This window comes from Lycium ferocissimum, chromosome 11, assembly GCF_029784015.1.
Source record: "Lycium ferocissimum isolate CSIRO_LF1 chromosome 11, AGI_CSIRO_Lferr_CH_V1, whole genome shotgun sequence".
Lineage (NCBI taxonomy): Eukaryota > Viridiplantae > Streptophyta > Magnoliopsida > Solanales > Solanaceae > Lycium > Lycium ferocissimum.
In genome coordinates, this window is record NC_081352.1 from 27225791 (window position 1) to 27245948 (window position 20158).

At 36.6% G+C, this 20158-nt stretch overlaps 2 protein-coding genes across 7 annotated transcripts; both read right to left on the reverse strand.

Moving 5' to 3' along the window:
• Positions 1-646: 646 nt before the first annotated feature.
• Positions 647-8214, reverse strand: LOC132036053 (uncharacterized). Of its 3 annotated transcripts, none has more exons than XM_059426279.1 (6): positions 7997-8214; positions 3919-3979; positions 3666-3801; positions 2689-3010; positions 1557-1685; positions 647-1459 (listed from the first exon to the last, which is right to left on the reverse strand). In XM_059426279.1, exons 1-6 carry the CDS (start codon positions 8109-8111, stop codon positions 1023-1025), a joined length of 1200 nt encoding a protein of 399 aa, XP_059282262.1. In that variant the 5' UTR covers positions 8112-8214; the 3' UTR covers positions 647-1022. The 3 variants fall into 3 exon arrangements, with proteins under 3 accessions (XP_059282262.1, XP_059282263.1, XP_059282264.1); XM_059426280.1 differs by having other exon boundaries at positions 3906-3979; positions 7997-8136; XM_059426281.1 differs by having other exon boundaries at positions 3666-3811; positions 3915-3979; positions 7997-8042.
• A 2062-nt stretch (positions 8215-10276) lies between these two features.
• LOC132038615 (monosaccharide-sensing protein 2-like) lies at positions 10277-16726 on the reverse strand. 4 transcript variants are annotated; one of them, XM_059429281.1, is made up of 8 exons: positions 16414-16608; positions 15999-16015; positions 14934-15084; positions 13797-14363; positions 12779-13234; positions 11773-12212; positions 11191-11378; positions 10277-11033 (listed from the first exon to the last, which is right to left on the reverse strand). In XM_059429281.1, exons 3-8 carry the CDS (start codon positions 15010-15012, stop codon positions 10604-10606), a joined length of 2160 nt encoding a protein of 719 aa, XP_059285264.1. In that variant the 5' UTR covers positions 15013-15084; positions 15999-16015; positions 16414-16608; the 3' UTR covers positions 10277-10603. The 4 variants fall into 4 exon arrangements, with proteins under 4 accessions (XP_059285264.1, XP_059285267.1, XP_059285263.1 ...); XM_059429284.1 differs by lacking the exons at positions 15999-16015; positions 16414-16608 and adding an exon at positions 16704-16726; XM_059429280.1 differs by lacking the exon at positions 15999-16015 and having other exon boundaries at positions 16398-16601.
• Between the last annotated feature and the right edge of the window lie 3432 nt (positions 16727-20158).

The following is a 20158-nucleotide window of genomic DNA, read 5'->3' on the forward strand; positions in this document are numbered from 1 at the left end:
AGAAGACTCTTGTGGAATTTGAGTATTTATCCCAACGTACAAGATAGAAATGAGTGACACATTGTGGTTTTTGCTTTGCCTCTAGATGACACAAGAAACCACGGAAAAACTTACACACACTCGGTATTTACACAAACTAAACTAGTTACCTCATTAGGTGATGATGTCATGGGGCCAATGTGTATTAACTAACTATTGTTAAGTGACAATAATGCATGTGCACATGTCATATACTTGTTGATTTTGTGTAAAGACCGGGTGTAGGTAGGTTTTACCCCAAACACTCCATGGAAAACTTAAACTCAAGAAAAGCAGCACGGTACCTGCTTCTTGCACCATCGATTTGCGCCTCAAGATATCGTGTCCCTCAAGGCAACCTTTCTGCAAGGATCATTCTTGAAATGTAACATCTACATGAGGTCAAAAATATAGCGGACATGAATGTACCAGCAGACTACGTTGCTCAGACTCTTCAAAAATATCGATGGGTGTGTGTTGAATCCTCCAAAACTAGTGAATTTTTTTGGAGATCTGACACGGGTGCGGCAAAGTTTTAGAAGAGTCCGAACAACATAGCCAGCAGGATTTAATGAAAATGAGAACAGCTTCTCATGAAAACTAACCGTTCTGTTTCCTCTTGCGTGTGTCAGCAAAAGAACATAGCTGATTCTCATAACATAACCAGAAGTTCAACAAATTAAGCCACAGCTGATTCTCATAACATAATATATTAATCTTGCTAATACTACACAAATCACTACTGGTAGGAAAATCTAAAAAACTACTATAGAAGCCTGAACAAGCTAAAAACATTTCTACCCTTTCCAATCACCTGCTAGGATCATAAACACACAAAATTAAAGCAGTGATTTTTTATAGCAGATATCTTTGATAAACAGCTCGTCGATCTCACTTAAACATGAATGCACAACGCGCTTATCAGATTCCTTTAGTTTATGAACAGCTCCACAAGAAGTGAAACTGAGGGGCATATGTGATCAGTGAACTTTATGCGGCTTCTATCAATCAAATCCTCCTTCATCTCCACTGCTATCACCAAACATGGCAGCCATTTTCATTGCCAAATTTGCAGCCATTTCCTTCCTTTGGAAGTCCGGCATTAACCTTAAGCTGTCTCGGACATTCCCAATCTCAGACATTAACTGTTCCAAATTCTCAAAGTCATATGCTGTTCCTTTATCATCCTCTGAATCACCATCAGCTGTATCTCCTCTAGGCATTTCTTTTCTGTCACTTTCTCCTTCCAATTGAGATGTAGATGATGAAGCTTGCATTTCATCTCGAATTAACTCAATTTCACTCTTTCCATTGGGAACCGATCCCTCGGGAGCATTTGCAGATACCCATCCTATATCCGTGTCATCCCACGGATCAGCTGAGCCAGCAGATAGGATTTCATATTCAAGTTCGTAATCAGATTCTTCTTCATCTGACAATTCTGAAAGGTGGGGATGAAAACGTTACACCATTTGAATAGACCCTCAAAAAGAATAAAGAAATATTGCATCATTGACAAGAAATTGTAAAACTAAAACCTTGTTGGTCGGGTAATGAAGGCTCGGTAATCTTATCACCAGACTTCAAGATCATTCCAGGCCACATATAAGCTGAAAGTGCTCCAAAGAGCCGTTCGGCGCCCTGAGAATCACCATCCACAGAAAGACCTGTCATAAAAAATTCTTAATACTGAATTCCAAGAAAATACTAAAGTTAAAAAGGTGGAAGAACAGCACCCAAGATGTGACCTAGTGGTCAATGAAGTGGGTTGAGAACCACGAGGTCTCAGGTTCAATTCCTAGTAGAGGCGCAAACACTTGGTGATTTCTTGCCATCTGGCCAAGCCCTAGTGAATAGAGTTACCTGGTACCTGTGTTGGTGGGAGGTATCAGGTATCCCGTGGAATTAGTCGAGGTGCGCGCAAGCTGGCCTAGACACCATGGTTTAACAAAAAAGGAGGGGAGAGGGAAGAACACTACCATTTCGGCTAGCATGTCAAAAAGACAAACTAGAACCAGCAGATGAATACAATAAAAAGCGTAGTCAAAAGTTATGAACCATAATTGGTTGCAAAATGGAGCAGGCATGATGCCACGATATCAAAAAATGCGTTGTATCATGGATTTTTCATGAGTGGTACTAATGTCAGCATTTAGGGCCAGTGAGTGAACTATTGGGGCATAATTCAATTACATTTCAGATTTACTCCCATTTGCATATACCAATATGCAGATTAATACAAAAGCATATCCAGGGACATGTTCCAGTATCTTTCTACATAAGGATTTAACACCAACAGACAACCTCGGTGTGACAAAAGACTCCATTTGGAACTAACTACAGAAACCTACAATGTATAGATGATGATTTATACTGCCACAAATCTCATATCAATGGTTGAACAGTAAAATAACTTGGACTAAAATAAATAAACTCTAATGGGAACCTTCAGACGCTCCCCTTAAAATTATATGACCAAAAAGCGGAATAGATAACCTTAACCACCTCAATTCTCTTCCTTTCACTCTTTTTCTACCGTATATAAGTGATGAAGCAAAGGATTTTATCGTCTAATTTGCAAAAGAGAAGATCGAAAAACAGGGGATTCAGGAAAGTTGTGGCAAAGAAGGATAAAAATGTCATGACAAAAAGTCAAAAACCAAGACGTACATTTGTCAAAATCAGCATTTGATCCACAGGCTTCAACATATTCTATGTTGTGTTCGAGGCACCAATCCAAGTAGGAATTCTTAATATCAGATGATGATGATGAATCATCTCCTAATAAGCTGCTTCCTTCTGCTTCAGAAATTCCAGAATCCAATAGAGGGCTGCCAGACGAGTCTGCTTTTTTCAACAGGTGCCGTCTATATTCAACATGAGCTGAATGACCAGGAAGAAGGTCCACTTTGTTTCCAATGCATAACAAAATCTCAAACGTATGGATGTCCGTGCGGGAGACTAAATCTTTCAGCGCATCAAAAGATGAGAGCTGCAGATGGTGGCAGAAGAGAAGTCATCAGATTTCTGAAGTAGTCTATAATCTAGCGGATCACAAAGCATTTGTAAAGTAGGAGAGAAAATGATAAAAATGGTACTTATGTTTGAGGATAGGTACAAAATCGTCCCTCAAGTATGCACCGGACATTTTTGGTCCTTTAAGTTTGCCAAAAGTTAACATTTTTAGTCTCCCTCAAATATTTAACATTTATGTTGGTTAGATTTGATGGAAACTGTGGAAAAAAAGGTTTAACCATAAACACTAAGAAAATTTCATCAAATCCTAAAATATGCAACGCAAAAAACTGCACTAGACACCAAAAAAAATATAAAAGAAATAGCAAAAATTATACCTTAAAGAGCGCCACCAAACTCTTGAAAAAAACAAAAACAGAAACTACAAAAATCGTACCTCCAAATGTGAGTTACAACTAATTTTTTTTTCTTTTCATAATTCCCATTAACTCTAATGGACAGAGTTCGGTTAATATTTGACTGAGACTAAACGTATCAACTTTTGGCAAACTTAAAGGACCAAAATTGTTTTGAGGGATGATTTTAAACCTACACTCAAACATAAGAGATCATTTTTGTGATATTATCTAAAGTAGCAATGAAACGAATAGGGTAAAAAAGGTCAGGCTTACATCACTAACGTCAAAGACCATCACCAATGCAACAAGCTGATCGTATGCTGGCAGGGCTCCAATGGAAAAATCCTCATGAAGATGGGCCATCCAAACAGAAACATCAGCATTATAATACTTGGTGTTGATTGTCCACCTGGTAACAACTCAATGATGCATAATGAGAACATAAAAAAAGAAGTTCTAGATACTAGAGCATCTTTTGCAACAATATAGCTAATGAAAGGGGAGGGGATATACTTTGTCAACTTACGGATAGGATAGAATGTTAGAAGATGAATCGAAGGCATCTTCAGAATCTACTGAAAGTAGTCCTGCATACCAAAAATAGAAGATTATCTGGCTGTGTAAAATAAATTACACTCACCTCCACAGGATTAGGTCATTAACCCATTATATTTTATTTGAAATATGATACTTAGTCAATGTACCCAAGACAAATAACATCATTGTTGATACAACACTAAATGATAAAACGCCCAACATTCTTCGGGACTCAACCAAGAAAAGTGATGTTCGGCGATTTAGCCGATAATTATCTTACATTTTAGTACTTTTGCTATCTTTTGAATATTACTTTTGCCGCTTTGTGCTTAATATTGTCTTGTTGATGTTTAGGAGTAAAGCGGAGGAGAAATGAGCTATTGTTGATCAGGGAGCTTTGAAGTCTGAGTAAAAGCCTTTAAATTCAATTGGAGTCGAGTTTGGAATCAAGGACCAAGTGTGCACATGAAGAGGTGAAGGAAAGTGCCGAAAAACAGGACGGGAGACCTGGCGCACCCGCAACGCGCCAGAACAAGACAAGATATCACTGAAGCAAAAAAAAAAAAATACTCCCTGGAAGTCCCTCCTGGGGCGCCACATGGGGCGCCGGGGCCGCGGCGCGCCGGGCCAAGTTTCATGAAGTTTTTCCGTTTCGATCGGGATTTGATTTTAATTATTTCAGATTTTGTCCTAGACTATAAATAGACATTTTTAGGTTAGAAACTGTGTGCTGGGATTTTCTTAAGACTTGTAAGCCGTCATCTTGTTCTCTCTCTTAAGTTTTACTTTATTTTCTTCATTCAATCCTAGATTATTCACGAATTCTTGTTCTTCTTCTCGAATCATGAGTAGCTAAGTTCTCTTATTCTAGGGTTGTGGCAAAAGACATGATAGTTGGTTTGACGACAATTTCTATCGATTAATTTTTCATATTTTGGGTTGCTTATTTATTATTGTGCTTAATTGTTTAATTACTTGATCACTAATTAGACACTATCTGTGGCGTGTGAATTGTATAGGGAATTTGTATGCGCAATAAGAATAAATAAAGCTTGTTCGAATAATCGTTCGGTAATGAGGATAGGAATATACCCTTTAGCTTTGCTTAGTTGAATACGGAGCTATAAATGCATTCTTGTTATTTTCTGATGACCATAGGAATATAGGCGTTAGAGTAACATCTACAGGCTAGTGAGCAACTCGGAAGATACTCATAAAGCAATAATTAACCCGTCAACTAGTAAACCAGGAAATAAGATAAGTAGAATTGTCAGAAGACTAATTGGATTGTCAAAAGCCATGACCCTGAAACTCTCTCTCATCAGATAAACCTTACAGTCTTTTTCCCGGTCATCTAAATCACAAAATTCGTTAAAGCGTGATGATGCTCTTTGGGCCTACCGAACTGCTTACAAAACTCCTATTGGAACCTCTCCATATAGGTTAGTTTTCGGTAAGGCATGCCATCTCCCCATCGAGCTTGAACATAGGGCATATTGGCAATAAAGAAGTTGAACCTAGATATGGAAGCAGTAGGTGAGAAGCGATTGTTGCAGTTGCATGAGCTTGATGAATTCTGTTTTCATGCATATGAGAACGCGAAGCTTTATAAGAAAAGGACGAACAGGATGTACGACAAGCACATTCAACGTCGTGAGTTTGAGCCCGAACAATTAGTATTGTTGTATAACTCGAGGCTTAAGGTGTTTGGTGGAAAGCTGAAGTATAAGTGGTCCGGCCATTTGAAGTAGTTCCTGTGACCGCGCATGGAGCGGTTGAGCTGAAACCACTAGATGCGGATTGGACTTTCTTGGTGAACAGGCAGCGAGCGAAGCACTATTTCGGAGAGGTCATCGATCCAGCAAGGACCTCCGTGGAACTTGAAGAGGCTTGAGAAGGAGTCTGCGTCCTGCCGCAACGTTAAATCAAGCGCTTCTCGGGAGACAACCCGTGTTTGTACTATTATCATAAAGAAAAGAACAAAAAAAAATGAGAAAAATGAGAAAATACAAAAAGATGTCGTGCCACGACCTTAACTAAGGCACTTGTTGGGAGGCAACCCAACCTTTACATGTTTTTTTTTTTTTTTTAAATTTTAGTTGTACTAATCCGGTTACTAGTATTGAATGTGTGGATAGTGCAGGATTTTGGAGCAGCCATTTGAATGAAAAAGGAAGTAAGCACTTAAGTGGGGTTGGAATTAAGGCAAAAACTCGTCCCGGGTAAAAATTGACCGTGTGCACCGCATGGGGCAACGCGGGACGCGGCGCACATGCTTGTGTGGCGAAATATTAATGAGAACGAGAAAAAAATTGGGGCCTGGAAAATCCTCTTGGCGCACTAGCTAGTGTGGTAAGCTCCATGTCATTCGGAGTTACCAGGTCCAGATTTTTGTGTATACACAAATGATGGGCAGGCCGGGGCCCTGTCCCGACCATAGCACAATTGTCACTCTTTAGAGGATTGTAGACGTATCCTGTATGTCCAGTAGTATCATAATGGCGGCCTTGTCGGCCCGCATAGCGATTTCTTATGTTATATATGACGGGATGATCCCGCTTTGGTTAAGTTGATTGTTGTTTACAGACAGTTTAGTGTATGGCCTTGTCGGCCTAAGTTACGATACCACGCTTATAGATCAACTTCATTGACCTAAGCTATTCAGTAAGACACAGGTTATACGAGCTATAGATTGGTACACTTGGGCCTAGTGAGGCACCGAGTGCCGGCCACGCCTCCCCAGGTTTGGGGCGTGACAGTACAATACTCAAAAGGCCACTGCCCACTCAAAAGAAATAACCCTCTTTTGATTTATACACCTCACTATAACACCGTTCACACTCTCTATTTTTTCCCACAGACTATTTTCTTATACACAGTGCAATTGCTCTCACTCTCAGACACTGAAATCTTAGATGTCTCGCTCAATTGGTGTCATTACAAATGAAGGATGGTGGGTTATTTATAGAAAATGGAAAACCTCTTGATGGTGTCATCAATGACAGCAACAAGAACAAATTCAAACGGCTATTAATTTGCTCCTCTTCGGGAACGTTTAAATAAGAAATTGGTAGGAACTTTTAGAAATAAAAATAGTAACGTGTACGGTCCAGATTAAGAGCTGATAGAGGGCTAAGATTCAAAGTTGGTTGATACACATAACAAACAGATTCGGAGAAGAGCAGCAGATAATGAAATTGGTATTTTCCTTCTCCTTCTGTCTTCTATTCTCTAAATCCTCATTCCTTCCTTCTTCTATTCTGCAGGTTATGAGGTCGACAATGGCAATTTCTATTCTTTAGTTAGGTAATTAGTTTGTTATCTCTAAACCCTGACATTTTTCCCAATTTCCATTTCCTTAAGACTGTTTCCCAAGAGAGTTGAACTCGACCCAAACTGGAATTACCCCAATTAAACACCAAAAGGATTCATATAAAAGAAAACAAAATTATGTATCAATCAACATCTCAATGCCAAATTAGTTGAGTCAACCTCATAATTCATCCATAGCCATTCTGCATTTAGTTACTCTACAATTCAACTAATCTTCAAAGAAGGATGCAGAAGCCAGCTAAGATATTTCAACAGAAAACATAAAACAGCTAAAAATCAATGCAACAAGAAAGATGACCTCTACCCAAATACGGATTACCCCAAGTAAACACAAATACACCAGGATTCATATATTAGATTAAAGATTACAACTTTATGTAACAGTCAACCTCTCATATATTAGATTAAAGATTACAACGTTACAATGCAACTAACAACTAATTGCAAATTCAAGTACACATGGGGTTTAACTCACAACTCGGCCCAAATTGGGATTACCCCAATTAATATCAAATCAACAGAATTCATATAAGAAGATTAAAGATTACAAATTTATGTATCCAAAAGACGTCCCAATGCCAAAATTACAAAAACAACTAATAGCAAAATTAAAGAAAACATAGGGTTAAACTTAGATTCGACCCAAATTGAGATTACCCCCAATTAAACACACATAAAAATTTATGTATCAATTCCTCTTAGAACTAATAGTAGCAAATCAGGAAATAGCTTACGGGAAAGAAGGGTACGTTTGCCAACATTGGGAGATCCAAGAATGAGAATTCCAGGTTTCTTTTCAACTGATTTACTGTTAAATGTTGGAGCATCCATTTGCTGTTGTTGATCCATTTGATTCCTTTGAAGTAGTAGTAACACACGACTTTGTTGGAATTGTCGCACGCACTCCTGTCATAGATACACCAGATCCCTACATACTCATTATATTGACAAAGGTAATTTGTCAATATTACTTTTTTATTTCTTTCCAATTTTTGTTGTGCCAGAAATCCATTTATATATTTTGTTTTAATTGGGTGAAGGGTAGGAGTGGTCTATGTTGCGAACGAAATGGGGTGAGCAAGGTTGAGATGGTTCGGATGTGCCAGTAAAGAAGTGTGAGAGTTGGCTATCGCACGAATTAGGAGAGGTAGAGGTAGAGGTAGAGGTAGGCTGATTGATTAAATAGGATATGGGATAATTTCAACTTACTGAGGACATAATCCTGATAAAAAGTATGTAGATCGAGAATTAGGATAAAAAGGTAGTAAGTAGACGAGTGGTGTCGTATTGTCAGTGGGAGAAATAGGGGCTAGCCCCCTCTTCTCCACGTTCCCTTATTAGTAGTATTATTTAGTAATCACGTAGTTGTCTATTCTTTGATGTGTATCTATTGCGCATTTGCTTTGTATCGTGCTATTGTGATATCATATTTTTTGAAAAATAGTCTTTGAAAATTGAAATTGTGTTTGGATATGCATTTTACTTGAAATAAGGTTGAAGTTTAGTGAGCAGAAGAAAAAAAATAACCCAAAAACTGATCAAATTCCAAGAACAAACAATATTTTCAAAAAAATGATAAAAAAAAAATAATAATAAACTAATCTATGTCCAAACGGGGCCGAAACTCACTTTGGAGTCTATCTAATCAGATTCACAACACGAAATCGCACTTTGACAGGTAAAGCATTTTCTACCAAAGGCGATTCCATACCAGACCCAAGACTTTTAGTTAAGGACGGAGGAGTATTACTACTCCACCACGACTTTTGGTGTTATAAGGGAAAGCCTTTCAGTAGAGTGCAATATGTATAAGACAGTATAATCTGTATAATTTAGTTTTAACTCAAGTCACTAATGACAGTGAAGAATAGAAGGTAAACAAATGAAAACAATTCAACAGCATTGTCACTACTTCTTTCTTTGGAAAGCAGATAATGTGACCATTGGGAGAGAACATTTTAAATTGGTTTCATGTTTTATATAACTATGGCAAATTACTATTTAAGGGATGTCATTTTAATTTTATGTAACTCAAAACATTTTGTCTTTTAATAATTGCTGGCAAGTTTAAAAACTTTAGGTCTCTCGATATTTTCTTTTTATCCATTTTATACTAGCCACTACACGTACACGGATATTTACCTATATTTGATTTGACTTAACATATACTGATCTTTTAAAAAAACATATTAACACTATCACTGTACTTCTGTAGAGCAGGTAACCTATATACTACGGAGTATTATTTTTCAGGTTACTAAATCTCACACTTTTTTAGACGGCTACATGTAGTTATTCAAATCCGACAAAAAGTCATGTATGAAAAATCCTTTATTTAGATGACTCCGTCGTGTGGAGACTAACAGTTCAGTCACTAGCTTCTCTGATTTCTATCTTAACCTATGGACATTTCTTCTGTTTGCAAATATTTAAAATTCAGCATTGCAAGTATTGGTTTGGTCATATGTACAAGTCATGCACCACCACCTATAGATTCAAGAAAGAACTTTCAGTATGTCAATTCTTGCTATGTTTGGACCTGATAAGTTTCCCTGTGCTGAGTGAATTTAAGCCACAGTATTTGAAGTATCGGTGTCTTGTTAAATATTGAAAAACCTGTTTGAAGAATATTTCAAGTGAAATACCCGTAAGGGTGGCTTAGTTGGTTGAGTATAGGGCTTTCGTAATGAAGGTCTCAGGTTCGAAATTCCTGCCTACGATAGCAGGGGATTTGCCTTCTGGGTCGAGCTCGTCGCACCGGACTTGCCTAGTGCGGGTTACCTCTCCTATGTGGTTTACGAGTTATTGCATAGGAGGCCCAAGGTTTACCCCTATGCGCACCCGGTAGCATGGAGTTCCCATGTCATCAAAAAAAAAAAAAAAATTCAAGTGAAATGACAGCCTTCACTCACAAACTTTTTTCCAAGTGAACTTCATGTCCAAGTATAACTTCAACTTCAAAACACTCTTTCTCAACTTCAACTTTAAATACTCTTTTTTCAACTTTAACCAAATACTGCCCAAAACGCCTACTTAGATTAGGAAGAAAGAGAGAATAAACAAGTGTATCAATAAAATGTTCAAAACTTAACATTAGATGGTGCTGATGGCAAACTGATATCCAAATCTTGAAACTCTGAAGGAGCTGGATCCTTTTTTGAAGCAAGCAGAAAGACTAGTTACAAAGAGAAAAAAGGAAGATAGAAAAATGGATAACAGTTAAGTGAGTCATCTTTCTGACCACAATCTTGTTGACTGATTACTTCACTTCCTTCCGCAAAATCACCAACCGTTTCGGTAGGTCTAGCATGTAAGTTTCAAATCTCTAGAGTAGTAATTCTTTAGGAAGCTTTCTTAGCCCCAACAGCAAAGAATTCCGTTATGACTTCAAGGGGCATGCCCTTTGTTTCCGGAACCTTCAAGAAAACAAATACCCAAGCCAAGGCACACACAACGGCGTAGATGCCAAAGACGCCTCCTAGTCCGATGGAGGTAAGCATAACAGGGAGCGAATAGGTGACAATGATGTCTCCGATCCAAAAAGTAAGAGCGCATATAGCAATGCAGATTCCACGAACGCCTGTGGGGAATATCTCAGAGCAGAGGATATTTGGGATCGGACCGAACCCCATAACGAACGTGCAGAAGTAGACCACAACACTAACGGTGGAGATCACGGCGTGCATTACCTCGCCCATTTTAATAACATTGCCAAGGACTAGCACAACAAGTGACGCTAACAAGACGGGCAAAGTAGCCAGCAAAAGCCACCTGGAAGAAGAAACAGACAGTTAAACTTTCGCTTAGATGGAAAGTTCAAGTGCTAAAAACGCATGCTACTAGAATGACTAGTAAACAATTCAGCAAGGGTTGATATGTTATCATTTTCAGAGTTTCATAAATTATAAAATTATAGAATCACGGATACCTTCTGCCAGCTAAGTCCATTAGTCTCATTGCAACACCAATGCTGGGAAGCATTAACAAAGTTGTGACAGCACTTATGAGGAGAGACGCAGAGTCAGAACCAATTCCCATATTTGATAGCAGAACACCTACCCCTGCTTGCTCAAGAATTTGAGGAGTGTAATAAAGAACCCCGTTGATTCCAGAAAACTGTACAAGGACCAAAAGCAAATCAGTAGCGGATCGAAAGTAAATGCTTTGGTTCATATGGAAGATAATGTGGCAAACGGGAGTTAATATTTAGCACAACCAGTGAATTTAACGAACGGGCATTCATAAGATAAGAAATTTAGAAAGAAAAAGATATACTTTAGTGAGATATTATGCCAAAACAACTACTCCGTCTTTCCCAATTTATGTGGCATCGTTTGACTGCGCACAAAGTTTAAGAAAGAAAGGAAGACATTTGAAATTTCAGATCAGTTGAACCAGACGCTTCTCAATTTTTAGCATCACTTCAAAAGAAAGACAATTTAGGTGTCACTAAGCCAGCACCTCATTTAATTATCAAGGTCAAACAGCAAGTTAATAGAACAATTTTTACCTGCTGAAGTATTTGAATTCCAACTCCAACAAATAGTGCATGCTTGACTCCCGGCTCGAGAAGTGCTTTCCAGACTGACTTCTTCGTAACATTTTCAGATTGTTTCTCAACTGCTTCTACGATAGACTGTTGACCGCCCAAGAGGCTCTCCGCACGAAGAACAGACTGACTCACTAAAGCAGCAGCATGAATGAATTCACCATCTGCATGAGCATCTCCAGGAAGGGAAATAATGGACCCTCGCCGTGATCCAGTGCCTCCTCCTTCTTCATGTAAATAAATCCTTTTAAGTGCTCCTTCTTTTGTCTCGTCTTTTCTGTACGCTAGTTGCCAACCACCACCAATACCCATGCTGGCTTGCTCATTTGCTTGCATGAAATTGCTGCCTTGCCTCATGCTTAATGAGGTTGGGGGCCCAATATTTGTTTCGGCATTTGTACCTGTTGGGAGATGAGGGTAAAAATAAATATTATATATGAACAGATATAGAAAAATGGCTTGAGTCTTGCTAGACACTGTCCTAAGAAAGTATTTTCAGCAATGTGAAATGTTTTCCACAAGCCTACCTCCACAAGAGAGGGGATGCAGGAACAACAAAATTTCAATAACAAAACCAGCAAGTCAGAAAGAATTGTAGGTATGATGGGCTGACGGTTAGGCTAACTTTTCTAATGTTCTTGAAGTGAAGAAGTGATAATGAGGTATTTATAGGCATAAGAAAAAGGGTGGATGAATCTGTGCGCAACATGTGTCACGCTGCAAGTCAAGGGATGTGACACGTGTCATTTTGCATAGTCGCCAAGTGCCAATCTTGCGTGACCGCCAAGTGTTGTCAAGAAGTCATAATGAGGTAATCATAGGCATAAGAAAAAGGTTGGATGAATCTGGGTGTGAGACATGTCCCGCTGCAAATCAAGGGAATTGTGCATGGTCGCATGTGTCACCATGTAGTCAATAGAATTTGTCCAAATACTTTTTTTAAAATAGAAAGTTTGACAACCAGTACCTTGACGTGAGAGCAACGGGCTTCTCAAATTGTCATCAGATTCTGCACCAGAACCATCAGACGTATGATGATTTTCCTCGTCCTTTTGGCTTTCTTCATCCCAGTGATCAGTTTTACCTTGATTCTCTGCTATATTGAACATGCTGCCAACATTCGAAAAGAGCATGCTTCCCATTTCCGGAAGTTTCTCGTGTACGCTGCCAAATAAAGTGACCAACGGATCCATAAGAGGCATGCTTTGGTTTGCCATACTCCCGTGACGGGAAGCCAGACCTAGAGTACTTTGTCCAGTCACAGGTTTTGCTATCCATGAAAGACCCTCTTCGGCTCCATATAACTTGAGCTGATCTTTCTCATCATGGTTGTCAGCAAGTTCATGGTCCGGACCAATTATATACTCTTCTATAGATACTTCACCTCCAACACCTAAACCCTCCATTAGCAATGCCATTTCACCTGTAGATTGAGAAGATTCCATTGAACATTAGAATCTCGAGTGTTAAAACCAGATCATGAACTTTGAGTATGAAAATATAACCTGACATTAAGAACAAAACCTTAAAGAGAAACATTTTAATAGTTCAATGGAATTAATGTACACGTTTTTGATAACCGAGAAATCCCCGAGGGATATTGGCACATGGTTTGAAACTCGAGGATAATGGGACTGGCCCCTCTTGCAACAGCATACAAAGTGCCTAAACTCTTATTTGGGTTGCACTTATATTTACTTGAAGTACCTAAAGCAGAGGATCTAGTACAGACCTAAGAAGCTACTCTTCGAACTTCAATAAGAACAATATGGAATTGGGGTTAAAGCTTCAAAAGAAACTCTTTTTTCTGATAAGTAAAGCTTCAAAACAAGCCATTAAAAGAAACTTTGCTGATCACACAAATACTGAGGGCATCACAGAGTTAGCTCTCTTAGCTGTTAAAATTAAGGGAGGAAATATATTCTCTCATACAACAATGAAATAATAAGTAAATTGTTAACAAGGAAAGGAACCACGAGACAAACCTGAGACATCTTCCCTGCCACGTAGTCTTTGTAAAACTTGTTTAGCCTCTTTCATTCGACCTTTACTGACCAGCCATCTTGGAGATTCAGGCAAGTAAAACAATGTAAGAAAAAAATATGCAAGAGAAGGAATCGAGAGAACCCCAAGCATTAGCCTCCAACTCGGTGCATATGTCAACGACATTCCGAAAACCATGCAGTATGATAAAAACATTCCAACAGAACCAGTGAACTGCGGGAAGGTATTCAAGCGCCCTCGTATTTCCGGTGGGGCCGTCTCAGATATATACACTGGAACGAGCGTCACAGCAAGACCAATTCCGAATCCATCTAAGAGCCTTGCTAAAAGCAACACGTAAACATTTGGAGACCATAACATCACTAATCCACTGAGGAAATAAAGTACTGATGAAATTATAAGCAATGGACGTCTCCCGAGCATGTCGGATACGGGTCCCGAGAATGTCGTGATTACTGTCGCTCCGATTAGAGACATCGCGACGATTAGCCCTTCCATGGTTGGCTGTGTTTGCAAATTGAATTCCTTCTTGATGTAAAGAACAGACCCTGAAACAAATTAGATACATTTTCTTTCAGAATTTGGTAAAATGCTGCTGGAAGTTCAAGTTGTGCTTATAGATGAATTTCAGTCGGGGAAAAAATGTTGAAGATTTGTGAGTAACAACTATAATTTCTCTTGAAGTACTCCTCAAACAAGTTTTTAAATATGTCATCATCGTTTCAAATGCTGAAGTTTTGTATTTGCAAATACTGATGGCCAAGCCGAACAAGTAAGTATTTCCAAGCAATGTGATATTCACAGTATACTGAAAATGATGGCCATATTAGGGATCACCATGAACTCCCAACAACAGTGCAAGACATGTTTACCCTAGAGGAGAAAACAAAAGGCTTTTTTCATTTCTGTCCCGTCAACCAAATTAATTACAGGCGCTAGCCAAAATATACAATATATGTAACTGATTATGTATATTTATGTATATTATATGTATATTTACACATAATATTCATAACATATACATTTGCTGGCTATTTTGTAAATTAGATCACCTAAAAGGCATTGGACTGTAATTACCTCCAAAATAATTGAAGAACAAGAGTGTAATGAGGTAAAACCTGCTATTGTCGCATTGTCCCATCCTTGCAACAAGTTGCCAATGGCTGCAGCCAGTGCAATCAGCACAGCTCCACTCATCCTTAATAAATCAGATTCTTGATTTTATATAGAAAAAAATGAATTTTCAACTTCCCCTAATTGCAGAAACACCTGCAAAATCAGAACATAGTAGAAGATTAGACACTGAATCTTGAAAAATACCTCTATGTATACAATATGCATAAATGTCAAAATATCAAGATGATTAATATAACCAGTCAATGCAAAACACGGGGTCTTTTTCTTGAATCAGAACAAGAACAAACAGAAATATCTTAACTTTAGACTTCAGTAAATTTCCTGTGCTACATTTGGAACCATAAAAACATAAAGATTCAAAAAAGGATATACTTCAATCAAGAAAGAACCTAAAAATATACATAGAGTCATGAATCTGCAAAAAGACCCAAACAGACTCTTCAGTAACTTTAACAGATCTACCTACATTACTCAAAAACATGATTCAATTGCAAAAGCAGAATCAAGATACCTGAGACTTAAGCGACATAGAGAAAAAATAAGTTAAAGGCTACTAGAATTGGAAAATATTGCTAAATTCCACATGTAAAGCTTAAAATGTAATGAAAGATGAAAACTTTATATAGAGACAATTGAGTTTGGGAACATTCAAAAAAAGAAACTTTTAGAAAACCCCAATTGCCTAAAGAAAACAGAGCTACTGGCTCTTTTCAAAGACCCAAACAGACCCTTAAGAGTAACTTTAACAGATCTAACTCCATTACTCAAGTTCGCGCCCTATTGGGTACAAAGTCTTTTAGGAAGCATTTTACCCCCAGTGTGGGACTTCCGACGCAAATCCGGATTTAATCAGGGCCCACATTGGAGTCCCAGACACCTGAGTGGAAAACCAAAAAGAAACTACAGTACTCTAACTGCATGTAATGAAGGAAATGTCACATCCTCATTCCAAATGACACTTCTAAACTAACAAAGACAACTAATCCAAGAATAGATTTAAGAAATGATGAAATAGAAAAGAATGGCAAAAGCAGAATTCAAGATACCTGATAGAAACAGAGAAAAAAATCAGTAAAAGGCTACCAAGAACTGGAAAATCTTGCTAATTTCCACATGAAAGACTAAAACTTTATATAGATACAATTGGTATGTAAACATTCAAAGAAAGAAACTTTAAGAAAACCCCAATTGCTCTTTCCAAAAGGCAAGAAAATAAGGTTTGTTAAAAGTGAGTAAATATTATATAGCAAGCATACAAAACACAGACTTTTCAATAAGACACAACAGACCCTTAAGAGTAACTTTAACAGATCTAACTACATTACTGAATTGCATATAGAATAGAAAAAATGTCACAGCCTCATTCAAAATGATAACTTTACATTAACAAATACAACTAATCCAAGAATAGACTTTAAGAATGGCAAAAGCAGAATTCAAGATACCTGATAAAAAACAGAGAAAAAATCAGTTAATGGCTACCAAGAACTGGAAAATCTTGCTAAATTCCACATGTAAAGCTTAAAATGTCAAGAAAGATTGTAACTTTATATAGAGACAATGAGTCTTGAAACATTCAAATAAAGAAACTTTTAAGATAACCCCAAATTGCTCTTTTTCAAAAGGCAAGAAAATGGGGTTTGTTAAAACTGAGTAAACATCAGTAATATTAATGTAAACAGGCAAAAAAAGAAAGACTTTTGAATAAGACACAATGAAAGAGAAAAAGAAAGAGATGGGATCTTAAAAACCAGTTCAAAAAGGGTATATGATGTGTAAGATGTGATGTGACCGAGGAACGTGCTTAGCTGATCTGTTACTATAGCAAAACATTATATACACTCATTATTCTATGTACTATCTTTTGGAAAGATTCAGATTTTGATCTGTCACTTATTGACATCATGATAAGTGGGGATCTGTAAAATTTTCTTTTCTATTTGTGTATATCAGTTGCCATATTTACCTGCATTTTACTTCAAATCTTGATTTGGAGACGTTTGGAGTATTTTAGAAAAAAAAGATTGATGTGGTTTGCCAATAGTCCTGAAAAGATTCAAAATTCTTTCATTCTTAATCAGATATATCCCGAGTTGGAATCGAGTCGCCTTTGTTAGGAAGGTTTTATCGTTAATATTAGATTTCCCGGCATACCATAATGCGGGTATCGAACATAAGGTGATAAACCAAAAAACGTAAATGATCCAAATTTGTTCTCGTTGAACGTTTAACATATTGTTTTATATTTGTCATTATTATTAACATAATACGAGCTTTAAGTGGGGTGGACTTCAATGTTCAAATTCTTCGGGGAAAAAAGTCAGAATCTACCCCTCTGAATTTTTTAACTGTTGTGATATAAAGGTGTATCATAATGCGGGTATCAAACATAAGTTGAGAAATCAAAAAACATAAAAGATTTGTTCCCGTTGAACTTTTAACATATTGTTTCATATTTGTCATTATTATTAACGGAATATCAGCTTTAATGGGGTGGACTTCACATGTTCAAATTCTTCAGGTAAAAAGTCAGAATCTACCTTCCTAAATTTTAACTACTAGTATGATTTAAAGGTGTATTATAATGCGGGTACGGAACAGAAGCTGAAAACCAAAAAACATAAAAATCCTAATTTATTTCCGTTGAACTTTTAACGTATTGTTTCATATTTGTCATTATTAATAACAAATACCAACTTTAAGTGGGGTGGACTTCACGTGGTCAAATTTTTCGGGAAAAAAAGGTCAGAATCTACCCTCCTGAATTTTACTATGATTTATTGAGTCGAGTCGCCTTTGTTAGAAAGGTTTTACCCTTCTAGATTTACTGGCGTATCATAATGCGGGTATCGAACATAAGCCGAGAAACCAAAAAACATAAAGGATTCAAATTTGCTCTTGTCGAACTTTTAACGTATCGTTTCATATTTGTCATTATTGTTAAAGAAGTACTAGCTTTAAGTGGGGTGAACTTCATATGTTCAAATTCTTCAGAAAAAAAAGTCAGAATCTACCCTCCCAAATTTTAACTATGATTTAAAGGTGTATCCTAATGCGGATATTGAACATAAGTTGAGAAACCAAAAAATGTAAAAGATCCAAATTTAATCCCGTTGAACTTTTAACATATGTTTTCATATTTATCGTTAACGGAATACCAGCTTTAAGTGGGGTGTACTTCAAGTGTTCAAATTCTTCGGGAAAAGAGTCTGAATCTACTCTCCTGAATTTTAACTATGATTTCCCGACATATCATAATGCGGGTATCGAACATAAGATGAGAAATCAAAAAACGTAAAAGATCCAAATTTATACTCGTTGAACTTTTAACGTATCATTTCATATTTGTCATTATTATTAACGGAATACTAGCTTTAAGTGTGGTGGACTTCACATGTTTGAGGGGGGAAAAGTCAAACTCTACCCTCCCGATTTTGACTATAGTTTAAAAGTGTATCATAATGCGGGTATTGAACATAAGTTGAGAAACCAAAAAACGTAAAAGATCCAAATTTGCTCCCGTTGAACTTTTAATGTATCGTTTAATATTTGTCATTATTATTAATGGAACACCAGCCTTAAATGCGGTAGACTTTCACCTGTTAAATTTCTTCGAGGAAAAATGCAGAATCTACTCTCTCGACTTTTGACTGTGATTTAAAATTATCTTCAAATAAAAATTTCGTGAGGGGTCATGGACAAAAGGAGACTTTTAACTAACAACAGATGTAAAAATAGACCAAAAATAATCAATTTCGGATATTAGAAAAGACATATTTTAGCTTTTTTTTCCCCTAGTTATATTGTTCTAAAGGTTTGGAAGTTTTAATAAATTAGCTTCTAATTACTTAGTTTATCATAAGTTACTATATTTATTAAAGATAACCTTAGCTAATAAATTTATAACTTAAGTAAATTGAGACTTAATTAATTTATATTGGACATGGAATTAAAAATCTTGTAATAATCAACTTATTTTTTGTGTAAATAACTTTAAAAATATTTCGTACATTTTACTTAATACTTTTTACCAAATATATCAACGATTTATTATCTGTTTCATCATATTTATCCAGTTATAAAACTATTTATTTATAAATCAGTTCCAACATTTTTTTGATAGTTAATACTTATCAATTACTTTCAACATGACAAATATGGTTGATAGTTGGAAGACCATCTTAAATCATTGTCTAAAACAATTTTTATGAATATTAATGTAAAAAAACTTCTTGAAAATTTTAAAATAAAATCTTTTAATGAAATTTATAAAATTTCAAACAAAAATTAGTTGTTCTTTTTTTTTTTTTTTTTTTTATTCTTCTCTTTGGCCACTTTCTATTTTCGTGGGGATTGTTTGTTCAATGATGACAAAAGACTTCCCTACTAATTGATGAAAACAATGCGACCATTTCTCTTCCCAAGAACCTTTTTACCCTCTCACGAATCATATGATGTCTTTCATTTTTAATCTGTGTTTGTGGGCGTGGGTGGGTGGGCGAGGGGGGGGGGGGGGTTGTGGTTTGTTGGGATATTTTTACACATAACACAGTGGAAATATGGAAAAATTATTTGAAAAAACTCAATATTTTTGTCGAGGTAGGTGTTTTTGCTCATGCAATTTGGGAGCATGATCTTATATTTTTTAAATCAACGTTTGTTTATGAAATCTGCATAAAATTTTAACTTCAAATCATGATTTTATATCTTAGATTCTCCAAAAAGTAGGATTTCGAATTCCAAATCATGATCTCAAATATTTTTTTTTTAAAATGTAAAACTTGACTCATAAGTTTATATTTTGTAAAAGAAGATCAATCAATTTAAATTTCACAAAAAAAGACCCATGCTCGACGTGAAAAAACAGTTCATACCATGTAGATGGATTATATTAAAGAATTGCTAGTTACTAATACCGTTGATTTTTTTTACCAATGAATCTTTGTCAAGTTATGTGTATTTGAATGTTTGTAATAGCATGTAATTGCAAGCATTTATTTATAAAAGGAACATGGAGATATGCGATTTATTAATGCGGCGCCTTAAGATATTGCGATACCTTATTTATGAACTATGATTTATTCATTTGGTAAGATTGTATAAGAGATGGGGAAGTTTTGACAGTTTTCACAAATTGTGAGGTTTCCATAGTTATGAGAAAAAATTACAACATAAGAAATCCATATTGCACGTCCAAACAAAATTT

What these genes read in the sequence shown, in the direction of transcription:
- LOC132036053 (XM_059426279.1), bottom strand. Translation starts at nt 8,111, where the DNA reads ATGGATCAACAACAGCAAATGGATGCTCCAACATTTAACAGTAAATCA. An exon ending in TCTAACATTCTATCCTATCC is followed by an intron (nt 3,802 to 3,918) that starts GTAAGTTGACAA and finishes AGTTGTTACCAG; the next exon opens with GTGGACAATCAACACCAAGT. An exon ending in AAATGCTGATTTTGACAAAT is followed by an intron (nt 1,686 to 2,688) that starts GTACGTCTTGGT and finishes TTTTTATGACAG; the next exon opens with GTCTTTCTGTGGATGGTGAT.
- LOC132038615 (XM_059429284.1), bottom strand. Translation starts at nt 15,012, where the DNA reads ATGAGTGGAGCTGTGCTGATTGCACTGGCTGCAGCCATTGGCAACTTG. An exon ending in TGGCAGGGAAGATGTCTCAG is followed by an intron (nt 13,235 to 13,796) that starts GTTTGTCTCGTG and finishes CTCAATCTACAG; the next exon opens with GTGAAATGGCATTGCTAATG. An exon ending in CCCGTTGCTCTCACGTCAAG is followed by an intron (nt 12,213 to 12,778) that starts GTACTGGTTGTC and finishes ATCTCCCAACAG; the next exon opens with GTACAAATGCCGAAACAAAT.